The sequence below is a fragment of the Adiantum capillus-veneris genome, chromosome 15 (genome assembly GCF_014529385.1).
Source record: "Adiantum capillus-veneris isolate H3 chromosome 15, ASM1452938v2, whole genome shotgun sequence".
In the NCBI taxonomy this organism is placed as follows: Eukaryota; Viridiplantae; Streptophyta; class Polypodiopsida; order Polypodiales; family Pteridaceae; genus Adiantum; species Adiantum capillus-veneris.
This window is the reverse complement of record NC_140945.1, coordinates 54,177,706-54,199,591: the sequence shown is the minus strand read 5'-3', so window position 1 is coordinate 54,199,591 and position 21,886 is coordinate 54,177,706. Positions and strand designations below refer to the sequence as shown.

General features: G+C 42.3%; 1 protein-coding gene and 1 long non-coding RNA gene across 5 annotated transcripts in view; one reads left to right on the top strand and one right to left on the bottom strand.

The window, feature by feature from the left end:
* Window positions 1-21,886, top strand: part of LOC147440683 (uncharacterized) — a 32,645-nt gene that overhangs the window by 10,130 nt on the left and 629 nt on the right. The window lies entirely within an intron of this gene.
* LOC147440684 (uncharacterized) lies at window positions 2,523-21,882 on the bottom strand. 4 transcript variants are annotated; one of them, XR_015184280.1, is made up of 3 exons: window positions 18,064-21,882; window positions 2,862-2,962; window positions 2,523-2,743 (listed from the first exon to the last, which is right to left on the bottom strand). XR_015184280.1 is itself a non-coding variant. In XM_086482528.1 (3 exons), exons 1-3 carry the CDS (start codon window positions 3,350-3,352, stop codon window positions 2,712-2,714), a joined length of 429 nt encoding a protein of 142 aa, XP_086338654.1. In that variant the 5' UTR covers window positions 3,353-7,095; the 3' UTR covers window positions 2,523-2,711. The 4 variants fall into 4 exon arrangements, 3 of the variants coding, with proteins under 3 accessions (XP_086338654.1, XP_086338655.1, XP_086338653.1); XM_086482528.1 differs by lacking the exon at window positions 18,064-21,882 and adding an exon at window positions 3,057-7,095; XM_086482529.1 differs by lacking the exon at window positions 18,064-21,882 and adding an exon at window positions 3,057-7,095 and having other exon boundaries at window positions 2,919-2,962.

Genomic DNA, 21,886 nt, shown 5'->3' with positions numbered 1-21,886 from the left:
TGCAGAGAAAAGAAAAATTCTCAAAAATTCAGCCTTGGATTGATTTCCTTGTAGAGCTTTGGTATACCACCAAGCACTCGTAGTCCCTTTGAGGTTTTTGGTCACATGTCTCATCTTCGACGCTTCTGAGAAATTTCCCTTTACAAAGGCAACTTCAAATTGTCAGATGAAAGTGGTAGCTTTTGGGACATATCCCCTTCCGTCAAAGATATCAAACTTCCGTCAAAGATATCAAACTTGACTGGAGTGTTATCAGATTTAGAGATCACCTGTAAATCCTTCCCGAAATGATAGGATTTTCTTGGCTATGGTTTTGGACAGGATGTTCATGGATATTCTGAAAGAGGAGTGAAGTGAAACAATGGATGATATAAGGAATATTCTTTCAGATTTCTTTGAATTTCAACAAGTGAATTTGACTCACTTCTAGATTTTTAAGGATCTCGAGCATTCTACTCCTTGGATTCTCTAGGTTCTAGAGCATCATGCTCTTGCCGCCTTCTCAGAGAATCCCAAGTCGTGTCGGCTTCTTGCAGAGAATTTTTTTTTCCAACTGTGCGAGCTTTTTCTGTAACACTTAGAGTTTCACTGCTTCTCTCTTGGCTTGTCATGGCTTCTTCTCATATCTTCCCAGAGTCGTCCTCCTTTACAAACAAAGAGAGGATACCATGCCGTGATACCACTATCACAAACGGAAGTGCATAACATAAAAACTCGGATAAATAGAATTTGTCACTTATGTTGAAGCTAGAGAATATATAGAGAGAGAGTGAGGAGATTGACACAGTGCTGGGGACCAAAAGATTGACACAATGTTGGGACCAAAAGATGGGATTGTCCCCGTTGTAAAAAGTATCTTTATTATGGGGAGAAGTCTATAAAAGCACTTGAACTGAACGTATTACCACGCTTGTTCTAGAATAAGACTCGATGATTCCTGGAAGCCTCAGCGTCCTATTCCTAGGACAAAACCCTATTTCAAGGAGCTTATGTTCCTTATTTCGAATCCTCGAGAACCAAGGTTCTCGCCTCTGGATCTTACCTTTGAGACTCAAGGCATGGCATCCCTGCAACTCTTTTTCGACTATGTTTCCAGAGTCCTCTTCTTACATAACAACTCTATTTTCTTGAACACGAAGTCCTTCCTTGGGAATCTCAACTTCTGGATCCAATCTCGAGAGTCTACCACTCTCAAATCCGTGGATCTACTCTCCAAATTCCGAGTACGAGACCCTTGGGCTGATCCGGCTCTAGTTTCTCAGAGCGCTTTTTTCTCTTGTAGAGGCTCATGCTTTCCTTTGCTCCTACTCCCTTGTGAAGAGGAAGTACACCTGCAAACAAATTCTCAGAGATCATAACATGAAAAACATTACCTTCGAAGTCTCGACATATGAAATGCAGCTCGGTAACTCCCTAGAGACCCCTCTTCCAATCCTACACACAAAAGAGGTGTGTCCTCGGGTTTCCTTCTTGTAAATCAGCCCCATCTACGATGTTTATGGGCTGAAAACAGAGAAAAACAGCAACTTCTTGCAATGGAAACATTCTCCATAGACACTTCTTCGCGATGGAACTCGCCTACTAGGTCTTGGCGACATCCGGTGCGCTCGGGGCAGCCAAGGGCCTCACTGGCGACGTTATCTTCATGGCTTAAATCTGCGGCAGCCTTTCCTTCTTGCTAGCGCTCGCCTTTCCTTTACTTTGGGTAAATCTCTTTGACATCAAAATAATCATAGAAGATTTTATAAAGACATTGGTGAAATCAAAATCTCAATTTTTTGTGAAGCATGCATGCAATCTATCCATCAAGACAAAGCATTAATCTTATATCTTCACTCCAACAAGTTTGTATGGAAAAAATCTTGCCTTCTGAGGAACTGCAAAAAAAAAATAGAACACTTGCTAAACTTTTTTGTACTAAGAAAACAAGTGATAAAATCACGAGGCTTGCCAAGGTGAACAAAAGAGTTCAATAAGTCCCCATAAGAACTCAAGAACATGCAAAAACATTTTTGTAATCCACAAACCAAGAGTATATACCACACATTACTGTTCAAGACTAATTGGTTCTCCCCTTGTTCATACAATCGGGTTTGCAATGGCCAAAAGCAAGATGTGTGATGGTATTAAACTCACAAATGATAGCTTTCTACATATCTGTAAATATAAACCTCTTACAATGAGGATTCCTACAACATGATGGAATACAATTGGCCATCCTTGTATCATGGCTCTCAACAAGTACTAACGCACAACCTATCAACCATATTGAATGTTTCAATAATCGAGTAAACCTAAATGAATTCAAGATAAGCCCAGATTCACCTTTGAAAGAAAGTACAAGGTATAGACCCAAAGTAGTCATCCACAAGACAATATAACCATTAACTCCATCATATCCACAAGACAATATAACCATTAACTCCATCATGGATAGTATTGTTTGCAGAATAAAGATACAAAACTGACAAAAGTAATTGGAGGAAAGTAAATCAATGACAATTATACACACCATAGGCAAAATCACTTGATTGTTAAGCTTTGCAAATGTAATAGTTACAATACAATTGTCATTATTAAGAAAATACATGGTTTTTCAATAGTTACAAAAAGACGTATACACGTCATCTCAATATACAATCTATGACAAAAGGAAACTAATGCAGTCTGGCTACGGCTACGGCTAGACTGACGTCGTCTAATCAGATGTCTCATCGCGTCCAAGCGGCGTATCTGTCGGATTCTGTAGAAAAAAACAATAAGACGTACTTTCTGTAAGTAAAAACATATAATTACAAAACAATTTATTTTCTTAGCTTATCATCAAAATACAACAAATGTAAAAGAGTAAAGTGAAATACTAATTATGCCGTCGCGAGAACCCAGAATGTCCATCAGGGCGTTTAAGCCCTTTTTACCTGCGTACTCGCGTTCGTACTCTGTGGGGTCACGTCCTCGACCACTGTTCAAAACATACAAAAAATCCATTATGTTAGAAGTTAATAGTACAAATAGACATAACTATCAAACCTAAAGACGAATGCAAAAACACTTACAAAATCGGCCTCAAATGATGTCCACTCGCCGCTCTCCAAGTGCTGCGAGCTCTTTTCTCCACTCGCGCTTTGGTCGTCTCCTTTTGTTGCTTCCACTTGTCAGGATTCTCGCGCGCTGCTTGCCTCGCATTCTTCCAATCTTCCTTGACAAACCAATCTAGTCTGTTCCACCCATGCTTTATTGCTTTTTGTACTTCAGAACGCTTGTGCTTGTAGTATTTGCGCATTCGAACCTTCATCAGGTCTTCATTGAAGCGCTCATCCCGACTTGACACGGGAAACTCGTCATGCAGCATGTTGATGACTGTCTTTTAATTCACTTGGCACTTCACTCTAGGTGTTTAGTATGTAGTGTCTAAACACCTGAGAGCAAAGACCGCGCATGCACGAGATCACCTTCTTGCCTTCGTCATCTAAGATGATGCCGCCGCTAATGTCGATCGAGTACAGCAAGCCCTCTCGCCTGTGACGTGTGAACCTGGGTGTCTCGGCGTCTCGATGGGGGTACGGACGTCAAGTGTCTCCATTGGAGTCTGGGCCCGAAGCGAGGAGTGTCCACTGGGGTGACTCTCGGAGGAGTAGCTAGTGGTGTGTAGCCAAGAACGGTCGATAGCCGCGCAAAACTTTACGTAGATAGTGATGCCGTGGCTGGTGTGGGGGCGGGCAAAGACTGGAAAGGTAAGGAGCCTTGTCGAACACGAGGCGATGTCGAGACATCGACTGCGGCATCCCCACAGCAACCGTCGCCACCACCAGTAGAGCATCGGTGCCTAGACGAGTGTGAAGATCGTCTCGTCGATACCGAAGCTTCGGAGCGCGTTGAATGCTCCGAAACAAAGGGAGACACTGAAGGAGTGGAACAACGTGATGGTGCTCCAGAGCGATGACGTCTCGTACCACCTCCTCTGCTGGGGTGACAAAGAAGAAAGAAACTCATTATCATCCATAACTGCATTAAACACGCGAACATTTAATCTTAATATTGAATGGAGAAGAAAATATGGACAAATTATAATCTATACTATAGATAATAGGGAGAGGGATGCCTAGAGAGAGAGAGAGAGAGAGAGAGAGAGAGAGAGGACTCATAAAGGGGGAGGGATTCCTATGTAGAGAGATTCCTGTGAAGTTCTTGTGAATTTGTCTCTCGTGTGCATTCTATGTATCTTGTAAAAGGATGAAACTCGTACTTCGATGGAGATAGAGGCTGCAATCGTGAAAGAGGTGATCTCCCTGCTCATACATGCTGCTTGTCCCTCCGCTAGATCTAGTGGAGGGACGAGCAACATTTATGAGTAGAGACGGATCACCTCCTTTGCGATTGCAACCTCAGTCTCCATCGCACTCGGAGCATAGTGGAGAGACGGGCAACATCTATGAGCAGAGACGAATCACCTTCTTCGCGATTGTAGCCTCAGTCTCCATCGCACTCGGAGCGCAGTGCTGCATCGGCGTATCAGACTTTCACAACACACCGAGGAGTGTCCCTGCTTGTGAGAACATACCTGGAGCATATCTGGAGTGGTAGCAATGACGATTAAACACAATTTAAATTTCTTAAGTATAGCATATAGACAGGAATGGACAAAAAGCCACGTGTAATACAATATATATTATAAAACGGAGCAAAATTGTTCAAATACAATGTTTATGGCTTTAAGAGGTCTCTCTCTCATCCTCGCATAGCTCAGCATAACTCCCTATGTCTATATAGAGCTCTCCATTTAGACAAATGTCCGTCGTTTCATTTTGTAGATCCTTTGCATGTCCCATAGAGAGTAGCAGCTTGATGCTCGTCTGGCACCACCTCAGCGGCTTCTGACTGAGCATCTTCTTCGATCTCCTCCATTGGTGCCGCTGTGATTGGCACATGGTAGCCCTCATACGTCCGTGCCCTACGAGGGGCTACCTCTATGACGTACCACCAGTTTGATGCAGACTTTGTAGGATGAAATATCACATGCCAGAGCCACATAACTTACATGAGATCTTCCAAGCACATAACATCTAAAATTGGATGTTAACTATTTACAGACTTAGTTGTTGACAATGCTCGGGTAGTACGAAAGTCTCTTAGGTCGGTCCATTTTTTAGTTGAATCCACCTCAAGGAAACCAGACTCTTCTCTGCGCACAGTAGCGTTGCGACCCTCCATGTTTATCTTGAACCATTGTACGTCCAACAAGTCGACAAAAAATCCTCTATAATCGATCCTCAAAATCTCTTGTAGCGTGCCGAAGTAAGCGAGTTCCGACACCACAAGATCTGCATCAGAGGATAGTCGTCGACTAGCTTGTTCAAATTTTGCTATGATTCCATAATCTTGAGTAAAACGCTTTTTGTCGATCAGTTCCACCCTAAAATGTCGACCTTTACACCATGTTGCTGTGTATGATTTATACTACAATCAACAAAGATTATGAGTGGCCGTTCAAACATCTAGAAAGTTGTTAGTCGTACATTGCAAACTTACCTTGGTCGCGTAACCCCGAGAGTACTCCCACTTCTCCTCAGTCATTTCTTCACCGCACTTGTGCGCTTTTCAATTGGTTGTGCAACCATCTTAAGCTCATGAATGTTGAATGTTGGTAGGCTCTCCAAACCCGTCGAATAATGCATCGGCGGTCGTCTTCCCCGTCTCCACTCGATTCGTGCCCTTTGTCACTCTTGCTTTGCATCGTCGTATTGTGAAATTCACTTTTGCATCACTGGATTGTGAAGTATGCAAAATCGGTTGATTTTAGCCTCTAGATCTTCCGTCATTTTCTTCTCAACACCGAGATTGCACATGACAATTTCAGATATGCGCTCATCATCTATGGTTCGCCATAGCGTGTCGCGGGCTTTATGAAATCCATCTAGCCACTCTCCAATGTAAACTAGGGACTCTGATACCAGTCAACCTTCTGCCATGCTACCCTTCGGACGTGCCTTCTGACGCACATATTCCTTGAGCGTTTTCATGAAACGTTCTAAAATGAACATCCATCTGGAATGGATTGTGCCAGCTATTTCCACCTCATCAACTATGTGAACAAGAAGATGCACCTGAATGGTTAGCATGGTAGTAGGAAAGTGTTTCTCAAACATGCCAAACTAAAACATGCACGTTTTAGTTTGGCGAATGGTATGGAGTTTACATTGATCTCCTTTTGTGAGATCCATTGCACCAACTTCACAAGTTTGTAGATTGTGTTACGGACGTCAGGAGACAAACATCCCTCAATGGCCACCCGTAAAGAGGAAGAGAGGGATCATCGTTCTCCTAACTCTAATTTTTTGTCGTAATCCCGAAGGTAGACTTTAATATAAAAACTAAATCCAAAATCTAATCTTAAATCTAACTTAATCGAACATACGGTGATTCTGAGCTAATTGAACATGGTTAGTGGGTGAGTTAATAGGTGTCAGATTCTGATGGGAATATACATATTGTTGTGTAACTAGTGTTTGCTTTTTGGGCGAAGCCTTCATTGACATGTTCTAAAATCTAACTAATCTTAAATCTAACATAAATCTAGATCTAATCTAATCGATCTTAAACTCAACATAAACCTAATCTAATCTAATCTTAAATCTAACCTAAACTTGGTAATTTAACTTAAATTTAAATTTAATATTAAATCTAAATCTAGTATAATCTTAAACTCAACATAAACCTAAATCTAATCCAATCTTAAATCCTAAAGCTAAATGTAATCTAACTTAAATCTAACCTAGCTAATCTTAAATCTTGCCCTAATTTTAAATTTAGCATAAATCTAAATCTAACTTAATCTTAAACTCAACATAAACATAAATCTAACTTAAACCTAAATGTAATCTAGCATAATCTTAAATTTAATTTAAATCTTAACCTAATATTAAATCTAACCTAATTTTAAATTTAGCATAAATTTTAAGTATAAGTTAAATGTAATCTAACTTAATCTTACACCTTAATCTAACCTAATTTTAATTAAATGTAATTTTAAATCTAACCTAACCATAAATCTTAATATAACATTTCATTTCATATTTTCTTTACTTTTTTGATCTCTCTCTCTCTCTCTTTGTTTTCTCCCCTTACCTCTCTCTTTCCGTCTTTCTCTCCCTCTCGCTTTGGTTGTTTTTTTTTTTTTTCTCTCTCTCTCTCTCTCTCTCTTTGCTTTATCTCTCTCTCTCTTTCTCTTTTCCTCTCTCAATGTGTGTATGCATTTTTTGTTTATACACGAATGTGTGTATGTGTTTTTTGTTATGTATGTGTGTACTCTCTCTCTCTCTCTCTCTTTCAAAGACACAATGTGTGTGTGAGAGAGAGAGAAGGAGAGAGAGAAAGAGGGGAAGGGAACATGAGAGAGAGGAGAGGGAAGGAGCATACTTGGCTCTCCTTCCTCTCCTCGTTTGTGTGTGTGGGAAAGAAACAGAGAGAGAGGGAGTGTGGGTTTACCTCTTTCGCTTGAGCGTCGAAACTCAGATCTGAGATCTGAGTTTTTGGCGCTCGGTTTATTTTTTACCCCTATCGGTGTCGCTATGGGCGTCGCTATGTAACAAAGAAAATAGCGACGCCCATAGCGACACTCATAGAGATGCCGTGGATTTTCACTTTGGAGCGTTGCACTGCGAGCGTCGCTAATGTGAAGTACCTCTCGTAGTGTTGGTAGGGCAAGAAAGCAAGAACCTTCTTTAGAAATACTAATGCACCAATGCGATATCAAGTCCAAATAATCCCTAGTAATGATGAAAAGCCCATCTTATAAGACAATGATAGAGAATGGTAACCTCAATTCAGCGAAGGGATTGACCCATTACTAGCGCCTTGCAATGTTGATAGCGTTAGTTAGAAAATTGATCATTGTTAATATATATTTCATTCCAAAAAGCAGTACCATATTCAAATGGTGAAGCACACAATCCTCAATGAGGAACCTAGGTGAAAATCCCACATCATGAATAATGCACAAATTTTTTTTTGAGGAAGGTAGGTAGTGCCAATTTTCCAACCATTAGTTTTAATGAGAATCTTGCAAGATTCACTTTTGAGTTTTAAAGAAAAAGTCCAGGGGGATGGATTAGTTGCCAGCGAAGTAGAAGGACAGACATTTACCTGACGGTGGTGTTGTTACAGGTGTGCAACATTAGGGTCTCTCTCTCTCTCTCTCTACTCGGAAAGTACATGCTAGGATCATGGCGATACAAGCATGGGGCGGAGGGAGGATCTGTGTGCAAGAAAGACAAAGAGAGCCTACTGCCTTGCGCTCTCGTGTAGGCCATGGGTGCAATCTCTCTCTCATGTCCCTCTTTGATCGTGAATGCCATCGCGAGGGTAGTATAGGCAGAAGTAAAGCGCAGAGATGATGATCGTGAGGCAGCTCAGTTTGCAAAGAGTGAGTGTGAGAGACGGCTTAATAGAATCTAGAAACCTTAGTGTAGGAGCGGTAGGGAGTAACGGTGCATGAAAATGGAGGTGATATCCTTGTGGGAGGTGCAAATCAAAGGCCGACTCAGGTGCAGGAGGAGAAGGGGGATTGGGGGTGTGGGATTTTGCTCGCTGATCTCTCTCTCTCTCTCTCTCTCTCTCTCTCTCTCTCTCTCTCTGCAAGAAGCGTGGTTATTGTGAGGCAATATGTCTCTCTTCCTTCTTAGCATCGTTGATCGAATGGTGATGCACCGTGAGAAGTACTTAAGGAGACCAAGTATATGTGTTGTTGGCAAATAGGAGATGCCCAGAGGGAGTTAGCCGGCGGAGAGAGAAAATGAGTGAGGTTTGTGCGTAGAGAGCGATTGAGAGGATAAGAGTTACCTGTTCTTTTGCTTTTGATGGGTAGAGCCAGCGGAGAGAGAAAATGAGTGAGGTTTGTGCGTAGAGAGCGATTGAGAGGATAAGAGTTACCTGTTCTTTTGCTTTTGATGGGTAGCTATGAACTTGATGGGTTGTTGCGATGGCGAGAGTCCATGTTTAAGCATGGACATGCAGCAAGAGAGATGGAACCCATAGCTAGGGGGTAGGAAGGAAGCTGAGCAGCGGTAATGGCGGGCCCAGGTGTAAGGTTCACGCAAGGCGGAGGAGTTATTATCCTTTAGAATTGCTAGATTCAGTGGGAATCTTCAGGGCTGATGATGTAGTAAGGAGAAATCTCAACGGGGTTAGGGCTTGGAAGGTGACGACGGATCTGCAAAATCTTGGAAGGGACGACGGATCTGTAGAAGCTCACGATGATGCAATAGATAGGGTTATGCTTCAAAGGTGAGGAAGTTGAAGTGAGGAGAAAGCTCAATGAGATAGTGTTAGGGCTTGGAAGAGCAAGCTTCATGGCAGCATCTACCCCCACTCTCTCTCTCAACCCTTTTTTTAATGCTCTCTCCTTTCTCTCTAATCCCTTTCTCGCTCGTTTTTTGACTACTCGCTCTCTTTCCCACGTGATTCCCTTTTTTCTATCTTCCTTTCTACATGTGCTTTTCCTGCTAAGTTCTCAGCTCGGTTCTTCACAACACCATAGCCAGGGTCTTCTCGACCCATCACCTCCCCATAACCAGCCTCAGCCATGCTGAGCCTCAAGCCACATGCCCTCAGACAGCCTCTCACCGTACTCTTCAACAACCTCCGTCAAGCTTTTTCTTGTTGCCCCTCGTTTCCTTGCTCAACACTGCTCGTGTGTAGAACTGCCATTGTACTAGTTTGCATCCCCCCCCACCCCCTCAAGACACCGCAACCCCCAAACAGATATAGCATGGCATGATGCAAGGGCAAGAAGGGGGGAGAGAGAGAGAGAGAGAGAGAGAGAGAGATCCCTAAAAAATCTAGGCCTCAGGAGAGATCCGCCAGTTAGATATATTGTTTTGATGTCATTTACTACGTTTAGAATCATAAGTTTGATAACCCCTTGGAAGTCGAGACTCTTGGGACTCGGGAGATCAAGAAGTGCTCTTCTAAATTAAATAAAAAATTATGTATTTTCAAAAAAAAAAAATCATGACAAATAGTGTTTTTTAAAACATCTAAAAATAAAATTTTATATTAAAAAAAATAATCTTCTCTTTTTCATTAGCAAAAAGGGAAAACATCACTAGGGCCTCCCCCCTTTGGGGCACGCCAAAAATATAGATAGTACATGGCTTACGTGTAGCATATGGAAGTATGGTGGAGAGTTAGTATAGTGTCGTCTCTAGAAATTTGTAAGAAATCATAGTCGTGGCTTGCCCCACAGTCCTTTTCCTTCTAGTCATGGTATTCAAGAACAACATAATGAATCGAGAATTTTCTTGGGTAATTTTGTGTCGACGTTTAGTTTAATGCTCATTGTAGTTTAGTCACTTTGTTATAAGTGCTCATTCACTACAATTCAGTATGACAAAAGAGGTGTAAGTTCCTAGTGTTAAATCACAAAAAGGATACAAACCCTCTATATCCAATAGTTAAAAGTCCCAACATAAACTATATCGTTGCACATATGAGCAACGATTGTATTTTTCCTCCACAATGGTTAGAAAAAGAGCAAACTTACTGGTTCAATCCAGAAGCGCAAGCTGTATTCAACCTATTAAATGACTTTGTAGTACTTTGGTTAGGTTTGCTGCTTCTAGGTAGGTTCGTAGTAGCCTTCATTTCTAGTATTTAGCTTACATTAGGATTTAAGAATTTCTTCCTATAGAAGCTGTTGTGTGGAGTCTGATTTCTAGGATTAAGTCTTTGAGATGTCTTATTCTTGTTAATTTAAAGTTTCTTGTTTCAAGTTTTAGTCAAAGTAAGCTTCTTCAACTTATTTTGCTTATACCCTTTCTAAAATAATTTTTAAGTGAATAATGGTTTGTTTTATTTAGTTCCGCTCAATAACAAATAGTCATTAAAATTTTCCTTTTTCTATTCGCTTGTGTCCCTTGCTTCTGTACTGTTGTGAGTATTTTATCCCCTCTTATAATTCGTAAATTCAGACTATGCTGACCTTATGAAGGTATATAATAGTTAATGCTTTTCTTTGATTGGTAGTACCACGAAGGCTTAATTTTTTTAAATGAAGACATACCCAAATATACATACATACATACAAGCCCAATGAGTAAATTTCATTGTGTTCTGGTGGCATCTACAATGATATGAGCTAAGATGAGATTTAGAAGTACAAAGATTCTACATGACATTTTCTATGAGATCAATTCAATGGCTCTATCCAAAAGTACTTCTATAATATATGCCAATGGTGGGGTCTCTCTGTTCTCTTTTTCTCTTGCTTTTTCTTCAGGAATGTTGATATACAAGTCTCTAAGAGAAGTTGTGTCGGGGGCCTTGGAAATTCTGAACATAAATCTCATCAAGAACTTTGTGTGCTTTGATAAGTGCACCACATTTGACATACATATCAAGCAAAGCATTGCCAAGCATAGCATGTTTCTCCAAGAGCCCCTCATCTCATTTGCCATAGACATTGACCAAAGCATTGCCAAGCACATCATATTTCTCTAACAGCCCCTCATTTCATAGTGAATTCTCTCACCCATGTGGAGGTCTTGCATAAGGCCACATGCCTTCAAGGTGCAAGCGTAGGCGATAGCATTTGGCAAAAGGCCTTCCCTTCATATTCGGTTAAAACAATCCAAGGCATCCTTGCCACAACCATGTTGGGCATATCCTGCAATCAATGTGTTCTGAGGGACGACATTTTGAACAAAAAGCTCATAAAAAACTTTATTTGCTTTCGTAAGGGCACCACATTTGACATACATATCGACCAACATGACCAAAGGATTGCCAAGCATACCATGTTTCTCAAACAATCCCTATGATCTCATTGCGAATTCTCTCACCCATTTTCATGCTTTCCATAAGGCTTGCCTTCAAGGTGCAAGCATATGCAATTGGTTGAAACAGCCTTCTTGCCACTTGCTGGGCAGTTGGGCTATATCCTGCCATCAACGCATTCTAAGATAGGACATTTTGAACTGAAAAGTCATGAAGAACTTCATTTGCTTTCGAAAGGGCGCAACATTTGGCGTATATACTGACGAAAGCATTGGGAAGCACAACATGTTTGTCCAACTACCCTTGATCTCATCCTAAATTCTCTCAAACAAGTGATTTTGACAACATAACCGCGAATTGTTTCAGACCCAAAACCCTTCACCCTTGAAACCTTGTGTTTCATCCTAGAACGTTCCACCCTCTCATTGAAATGTCTGACTGAAACTCTAAGTTCGGGTATGTATACACAAAATAGGTGTTCATTGGGCATATATGTGCACACATTTTTGCGAGTCTTAAGAAATATATGATTCGATCGCATATCAATGCAAGTTGCAATTTAACAAAACTCTACTTATGATTGCACAAATCTCTACAATGCTTGGACTTGCCGATGATGTCGACGACGACGAGGACGAGGACGACGAGACGGGCTGAAATCTGAAAATGCTAATGGCTGAAATCTGCAAATCTTTATCTGCTGAATTCTGACTCTATGTGGGGGACGATGTTGATGACAACGATGTGACGACGACACGTTGAAAACGTAGATGTTGAAATTTACGTTTTTCGGGCTGAAATTGTGAACCTTGCGGAAACTGACCATGCGGCGAGGAACTGCTGCGGGAAGGTGAGATCTTCAAGGTTGGGGGGTTCTTCTGCGAGTGCTAAGGGCTGAAAACTGAAGACGCTGGTGTTTCTTGAGGTTCGGTCGCGGAGAATTTGCAAAACGCTGGGGTATGATGCAGATGCAAAATGCTAGGGTTGAAATCTGTTGCTGTCGCCGGTTGTTCTGCAAATGCAAAACGCTAGGCTGATCTGCTGTGCCGTGATGACGCTGGGGCTGATCTGCTGTGCACAAAACGCCAAGGCTGATCTGATAGGTCCTCAGATGGCTGAAAATGCTAGGGCTACTGCTGGTGTTGGTCTTGTTGAGAAGTTGCCTATTGAGCAAGGTGCTCCTGCTGCCTCTTCTGCCAGAAAGTGCTAGCGCTAGTTTTTTTTTTATACAAACTTAGCAAAATTGCCCTACCTACTTTCCAACAAAAGTCACTTAAAACTAATAAGTGAAAAATGTCAAAAATAGGGAAAATATGCCGATGCATTATAAAAATGCTACTGATGGGATTTGACTGGAATCTGATGGTCATGTTGTGTGCAACCAGAGGAAGATGGGCTGAAATCTGAAAATGCTAATGGCTGAAATCTGCAAATCTTTATCTGCTGAATTCTGACTCTAGGTCGGGGACGGTGTCGATGACGACGATGCGACGACGACGCGCTAAAAACGCATTTGCTGAAATCTGCGTTTTCCGGGCTGAAACTATAAACCTTGCGGAAACTGACCGTGTGGCGAGGAACTGCTGCGAGAAGGTGAGATCTGCGAGGTTCGGGGGTTCTGCGAGTGCTAAGGGCTGAAAACTGAAAACGCTGGTGTTTCTTGAGGTTCTGTCGCGGAGAATTTGCAAAACGTTGGGGTATGATGCAGATGCAAAACGCTAGGGCTGAAAATCTGCTGCTATCGCCGGCCGTTCTACAAATGCAAAACGCTCGGCTGATCTGCTGTGTCGTGATGACGTCGGGGCTGATCTGCTGTGCACAAAACGCCAAGAATTAAATAAATTTTGAATGGCCAAATTCTCTCGAGAGAATTTTTTTTCCAAGTGTTACACCCGTTCGACCTTTTCTTTTCGACACACCAAAAGGTCCACAGGGGGAGATGCTTATCCCTTCCAAATATTAGCCTTGTTACACATAGTTGGGCAAGGGCCATTTGACCCGTCTTGCTCTTTAGGCCTGCTGAAACGTGTTTTGTACATGCCTTCAAGGTGCATGCACAAGTGATTTCATTTGGCGAAACGACTTCCCTTTGCATTCGGTTAAAACAGCCCAAAGCTTACTTGCCACAGTCATGTTGGGCATATCTTGCAATCAACGTGTTTCAAGAGACTACATTTTGAACAAAAAGCTCATCAAGAACTTTGAAGAGCACCACATTTGACATACATATTGACCAAAGCATTGCCAAGCATGGCACGTGCCTCCAAAATTTCCCCATGTGAGGATCTATTCTTCATAAGGGCACCACATTTGACATACATATTGACCAAAGCATTGCCAAACATAGCATGTTTCTCGTCTATAGAGGTAGACGAAGTTGTTGCTAGATAAGGAGTCTAGACATCGGTGGACTCTTTTTTGTGCACGCGCGCGCGCGCGAGAGAGAGAGAGAGAGAGAGAGAGAGAGAGAGAGAGAGAGAGAGAGAGAGAGAGAGAGAGAGAGAGAGAGAGAGAGATGAAATGTTATATTAATGTCTTCAAAAGGCCAAAATGACCTATGAGACCAAAAAATTACAACGCGGTGAATCTAATACAATGTCTTAAGTACCAAAAATAAAAAGAAAAGGTACTAAAATGGAACTGTGGGATTTGAGTAGGGAGCGGTGAAAGTAGTGGATGAGGGCTAATATAACACACTGTGGGTATGTGTGTGGTACAAGATGAGAAGGGTGTACAATCCTCAAAAGAGCTAAATCACAAGTGGGTATGTGTGGTACAAGATGAGGAGGGTGCACAATCCTCAGAAGAGCTAAGTCACAAGAGATCCATCATCGATCGTTGGCGGATCTAATCAATCTCCTCCATGGTAGTAGTTTGACCAAGCGGTGTGCATGTCGGGCCAAAGTGACCCAAATCTCGTGATGCAGCCTCTGGTGCTGCTGTGTAGTCCTCCGCAGTCGTGGACGTCTGGATCTTTATAGCTCAATTGCTCGATCATCAGTGTGCCTTTGTTATAAGGAGAATGTGAGCTCTGTTGCAGTAGCTGCCCAACGTCCGCTCTGAAGAAGTCTGTGATCTGTCTCTGAGACTGGCTAGCCTCTCCTCTCATCAGGCTCTCTCTGTGTCTGTGCAGCTCGAGCAAAACAATCCCAGACATCTTTGGTCCTCATACCCCATGACTTTAGAGAGTGGTCAAAATCCCTCTTTGAACAGGCAGTGAAAGCGGCCTCGTATCTCATAGTAAATTGTGTAAGGATTCTAGGTACTAATCTTTGATTAAGTACTTAAACTCATGATTAAGACTTAAGAAACTTGAATTGAACTCAGAAACAAGACCTAGAAGACTGTGTTGATTCATTGAAAGTGTGATACAAGGGCTCCTCATATAGGAGATGAAAAGACACAAATGAAATGACACGTCTCCTGGTGAAGAGACATGACTTTAGACATAAAGCTGCAACCATTGGGCGAAGAGCTGCAACCATTGGGCGAAGGGGTGTGACCAGTCGTCAAAGGAGTGTGGGTTTTGGCGAAGAGACACGTCTCTTGAGTGAGGGTGGTGACCATCCAAGCGCAGGGGTCCTCCATGGCATGGCACTTCGTGTATCTGTAACTAGGAGTATGTAATACTGCAACATAGTCACAATCGTGACATTCTCTCCCTCTTTAAATAAAACCCAGGTGAGTTGATGAGAACTCTGGGAGAAGGAAATGTATTGTGGTTGTGCTTCTTCATCCAAAGATCTTTCTGTTAAGTCCCATGTCATGGCATTGTTATTGACCATGACTATTTCGTCAAACTGAAAAATGATCATATCTGCAACTTGTCTCATCTTTGGCAAAAGTATGAGTATCACATTTGCAACTTGATTAGTGCGTTTGTCAAAGTCTTTTGTAACTTTGAGCTTTGTCCAATTCTGCAACTTGATTAGTGCCTTTGTCAAAGTCTTTTGTAACTTTGAGCTTTGTCCAATAAAAGATTGAATCTGTATCTGCTTACACTGTAACAGACTTGGATACTCCCAAGTCAAGAATCTACCACGACAACACCAAATAACCACTTCAAAACAATTCACAGTTCATAATTTTATTCGACAGTGGCCCAGGGGAGTTCCGTGCCTGAAGATATTGGCCCCAATGACTGGCGCCCCTTTCGGTATTTCTTTTTATATTAACCTGAGTTCAAAGTACAAGAGTGCGGACAGGCGCTTACACTCAGACTCTGCGTCCAGATGCTCTGAGTTGTGAGAGGCCAGCTCACATATTTAAAGTTACAAGGGTTGCTAAAAGCAGAGCCCCAAAAGCTGAAATCAAAAGCTTCAAGTAAAAGCTTTGAAAATAAAGCAAAAGTTCTTCCTCTCTCTTTCTTTTAATAAATAAAGCAGAGAGGCTTTCTCTTTCTCTCTCTTGCTAAAATAAAGCAAAGAGGGTTCTCTGTCTTTTTCTCAGTAATATCTGCTTCGAGTGAAATTATTGGTAAATTGACTTGAGTTTTCTGTTGTTAATGACTTGTATAATGCCATGATTTTCCAAATCAATTGTGTGGGACTTGAGTTTTCTGTTGTTAATGACCTATATAATGCCATGATTTTCCAAATCAGTTGTGTGGGTACTCCCATTTCCTGTATTCTGCTCATTAATCTAGCTCTGGACACTGTGTCAAATGCTTTGTGGAAATCCACAAAGCTACAATAGATCCGTTTCCCACGTGATTTGACCTGGCTCCGAGTGTCAGAATGTGGTCAAGAGTAGAGAAAACTCTCTTGAATCGTGCTTGTCCGGCTGCGCATATGTCCTCCATCTCTGCCTACCTACTCCGCTACTGTTCAAGAATGGATGCGTACAACCATGCCAATGTGTGTCCAATCATGATAGTGCGATAGTTTCCAAGTTGCATAGGGTCTCTTGTTGCATAGGGTCTCTTGAAGATGGGTACGATAGTATATAAACTCCAAGTATAAGGCAAACCCTCACACATGGCACGGTTGAACATCACTACTAGAAGCTCTGCTAGCAGATCTTGACATGTATAAAATGCTCAGTGACTAATCTATCATGATCATATGCTCTCCCAGTCCTCATCCTATCAATGGCCTTCTTCACCATCTCAACGGTGAAAAAAGCACGTGTGTGGGCATTGCTCGGTGGGGTTAGGAAGAGGCGATTGTCCAGGAACTGTGTACAGAGATGATGCATACTCGCTCCACTTCTTTGTAGAAGTAATGGCAGGAGGGGAAGCGTGCTCATGAAAGAGTCGCCATGCCTCACCTAAGTCCCGACTCTAGAATAGCTGATATAGATCTTGCTCTAGTCGTGCCAAAAAAGCGCTCTTCTTCTGTCGCACTAGGCGTCGAAAGGCAACTGAGACTGTTTGTGAGTGATGTCCCCTAAAAGCACCTCCCTCTAAAGTCTGGCTCTCATCTCGTGGCACTCCTCATCATACTAGCTGTTTTGGGGCACGCTCCTAGAACGTTGTCTCTGCTCAGGGTTGTGTGTGTGGGTATGCCTCTGTTGATGGATCATGCAAATTCTGTGTCAATACAATAGTAAGCTCCTCCAGAGGTCGTCATGGCTTCTCAGTTTATAGGCGTCTATAGATCCTATCTATGTAGACAGAGTCCGTCTCTCGCGCAAAGGTGTAGTGAGGAGGCGTTGCTGCCCGTAGCATGTGTGCTACACTAAACTGGAAAGAGATGGTCATTGGTACAAGGGCATGATCTACTGCCACCCTACAGGTCTTGGTCCAACTGTGAGGTCTTGGATACAGGAGATAAAGCTCGGTTATGCCATGACATAATCCAATGTGCTGGCTCCATGTCGGTGTGGAAAGCATGTAAAACCTCTTGCAGCAGGAAATCTTTGTAGGCCATTCAAGATGGCTAGTCCATGTGCACTCCCCATGTCTATCAAGTGCCGTCCATACTTAGTATGTTCCATATCTTGTGATAATTTAGATAGGCCCATCTTTGCAGTATCTAGCTCCCTAACATCTCCTCTGAAGTATCATAGAATACTGTCTGGTGCTAGACAATCCTAGCATGGAAGTCCCCCAGGATGATAATGTCATCATTTTGCGAGAACTCCCATATGTCATCATCCAAAATAGAGAAGAGGGACTGTCCTCTGGGAGGTGCATATACTGATGTACTCGGAGGAAAGTAACCAATAGCAATGTAGAGATATTTGCCTGTCTCTGTCCTTAGTCTCACCCACATGTACCTAGCTTGCTCATCCCTACGGGCTATATGAACCAATGGATGCAATTCCTCCCTGAATAGAATTGCCACTTACCTCGAGCTCCGTCCTCTGTGCTCTGATCGAGTCTCCTGTCCACAAGCTGTCTCCCGTCTGTATCCGCTGACATGTGGCATAGACTGCCCAGGGGTCTTATGTGTCTCAGAGTAGAAGATGATGTCTTTGCCAATGAAACTTTCCTCAAAGGCACCCACATCAAGGTGTAGGGATCTATTACAATTCCAAGTAGCAACTTTGAGTGTGGTCCCATAGGTCTCGCACTATCGTGCGGAGCGTCGCTCTAATATCACCTCTCTTCCGTCTTGATAAAAAGCAATCTTTCGCTTTCCCTTGCTGCTCTAATATCCGGCATTACCTCTTGCATATGGGCAATCTGTGAGAGTGTGAGGTCACCTCTGAGGTAGATGTCCGTCTTCTTAAGAGTCGGTCTCTTCTTCAGAAAGTCCTTGCAGGGGAAACGAAGGATAAGTGCCCTTTCTTTCGAGGTTTCCCTATTGCTGCCATTTTTCTTCTTGCCCATTCTCCAAGCTCTTGTATGCGTCCGCTCATTAAACCCATCATAGTCATGAGTTCTTTTACCTTCTCCTGGACCACCTTATTTTTAAGGCCACAAATTCTCACATGTAAGACACGCAAACGGCTTCTTTGCTCTTCTTCTAGTGCCAGTTAATAATGGTAGGTGTGGACGTTGTTTCTTTGTCTTTCCCTTTCTTGGCAACCTTGATTCATTTCTCAGCCTCATTCACTTTCTGTTGGGTCTTTGTGATAACATCCACCCAAGAAGTTGTCATTTCTTTGTGTTGTTCCTCCCCCTCTTTGATGGCCCGCACTGGCTCTTTAATTGTGTGGAGTTCTTCAATTATTGAGGGTTGAAGCTCTCCCTCTTCAAGTGTGTTTCGTGATTGCACCTCTGCAAGCTCCTCCTTGAGTAATGCAATCTCCGCATCTTGGGCAGTCACACGACTTTCAAGTGTGTTCATCTTGCTTTCTTGGGTCGACACGTGTTCTTCGAGCGCCTTTATTGTGCCTAGGAGGTTGCAATCAATTTTGTTGATGACCTCGCCCATTTCTTCTTTGCATTTTTGAATGGCCTGCTCCAAGGGGTCATCCTTGTCAGCTTCCTTCCTTATGTTTGATGTAACGGTGGGAGCCCTGTTGAGCTTTCTGAAATTCTGTTTTCGGCCCTGCTGAAATCTGCCCTGACAAAGCTTGGGTGCGAGGGGTGGGCTGAGAGAGCGTGAGGGGTGGGCAGCAAGGCTGAGGGTAGATCATAGACTCATAACTACCTGCAAACCCTAGCTCTTGTGTGCAACCTGTTTCCGGCGAACTGTTCTGCCCTTGTGCGACCTCGTGAGCTGCACCACTGCTCTACCCTGCGCAAGCTCGCAACCTGGAGCTCTGCCTTCCTGCTGACGCGCACACTGTTGTAGAGATGCAGCCCTGCGTTTCTACAGCCCTGCACGATCTGCTCCCCCCCTGCACGACCTGCTCCCCCTGCACGCTCAACAGAGCCCCCGCACGACCCTAGAGAGAGAGAGAGACCTATGAGTCGGATGCCGGAGCTTTGTGTTCCATCTCGAAATGACTAGGCCTCTCCCTTTCAGCAGCCTTGCCTTGACCTTCTCTTCTCCTCTCCCTTTTTGAATAAATTTCCTCTCCTGAGTCCTCTTGTTATTCGACTGTATAGGGACCTTTTAAACGCCATTAAAATCTCCCCTTTTCTATGGTGGTGGTCACGCGAGGCTTAGTTAACATTTATTTGAATTGAGAAATAGTCCTCTCATAGTGTCATCTTCGTTTTTATATTCATCTCTATACAAATTCCTATGAATCTCATCGCTCCCCCTAATGAGGACCATACCTTGTAAAGGGACAGGGCTCGAGAAGAATCGAACTCAAGCTCCTCAACATGCAGAGCCTTCAAGTCTCAAACCTAACCACATGCGCCAACACATCGAGCTGCAATTGACATCAATCTGTAAAGTTAAAAAAAATTCAACGAACTCTACGCTCGCCAACTTCACAGCAACTCCAAGGCACCTTGGCGGGCAATGGGTCCCCCCTGCTCCATTTTTATTCCTTTCAGTGCCGATGCAACATCGCATTGTTGTTGATTCTCCTCTTTCTTTCTTTTTTTTTAAATCGTTGGCACAAACTACTTGGTCACACGCAAAAAAAGAGCATTAAATGAATAACTACGTCTATCCTTTATAGCTATGCCGATTTTCGCATAGTAGTGAAGTTCAAGGGATAGTTGGAAAGTTGAATGAATAACTAAGACTTGCGTCATCATGCAACAAGCTTAGTTATTCATTTAATGCTATGTCTCACTATAGTTGGCATAGTTATTGATAACTGATAACTAAGCCATAGCAGATCCTTTTGAGTGTTCCACTTACTTTGAAGTGTCAACAAACCTCACTTTTTAAGTGTTCGGAAAAATTACCAAAATTCCCCTCTAATTTGTGGAAATTTCTAAAATACCCCTCAAATTTCAAATATTACAAGAATACCCTTGTATCTATTTTGGTTGGATTGTTCAAGAGTTTTTAATCTTTATTCCTTTTTGACAATTAAGATCCGTTTTTGAGTGCTTAGCATGTAATTTGTCACAAATTACCTCGCAAAAAAGGGCAATTATGTCCAAAATTAATGAAGCAATTCATCTCCAAGGCCTACATAACTGACTCAAATTCTAGTTCTAGCATCTTGTATTGATAGACAATTAGTCTTCTTATGAAAAGCTACAAATTTTTTTCACTTTAGAAAAATATAATCTGATGACTAGGGGTATTTTGGGAATTTTGGAAAAATTGAAGGGCATTTTGGCAATTTATGACAAAATATTGGGGGTGTTTTGGAAATTTTGAAATTTGAAGGGTATTTTGGGAATTTCCACAAATTAGAGGGGTATCTTGGTAATTTTCCCTAAGAGCATCCCAGTGTGGTGAGCTGGCGATCCACTTCAAGTCAATGGCTACGATTAGGCCAAACGCCTCTGTTTAGGAGGCTCATTGCGAAAAAGGCTTTTGGGCCAACCAAGTGAATAAAATAGTGTAACTGTTAGTAGAAAGGGAGTACTTAAAGATGTCGATCTAATTTAGAAAACATGCACATGCTATGGCATTGAAAATTGGAAAGTAGTATGTAAAATATGAGTCTCTTCATGTATGCTAAAACTCCAATGGAGAATGTTTTGCCCTACACTAAGGTTTGTAAAGAGAAATTCTACACAAAAATGGACTTGTTTTTTTTGTAATATTTTGCATTACTTGAGAGTGCCTCTCCTTGAAAGAGAAGGGAGCCCTTCACATCCTAACACCATCGAAGCCTTTTCAACATAAAGATGCTGGCAAGAGCCATCTATAATCTCCTCCTTGCAAAGCCTTTTCAACATAAAGATGCTGGCAAGAGCCATCTATAATCTCCTCCTTGCAGGTCTAGTTGCACTCCATCAACATGATGGTATTTCGTATAATTGGTGCAAACATGAAAAACCAAATTAGCTAGTTGAAGAGAGGGGGAGAAGGAGAAAATCCGCTTGGAAAATTTAAGTAAACAGAGTCAAATCGCAAAAATGCAGGTTTCGTAAAATTTCTTCTTTGAATCTATCCAACAGGGAATTTTGTATGTTTGTGAAATTGATTTTTCCCCGAGCACCGTGGGGGTTATGTCCCTCAGATTCCGTTTGTCCTCTTGTTTTGAGGGTGTGAGAATTTGGCCTTGAAATTTTCCGTCAAAAGGCAGTTTATAGACTGATTTCTCATTTGTAATGCATCAAGGGTACCTAATGTTCATTACTTAATTTGTTCCTAAATTCATGCATCGCCAATCTTGATGAATATTATTTGGTTTTGGC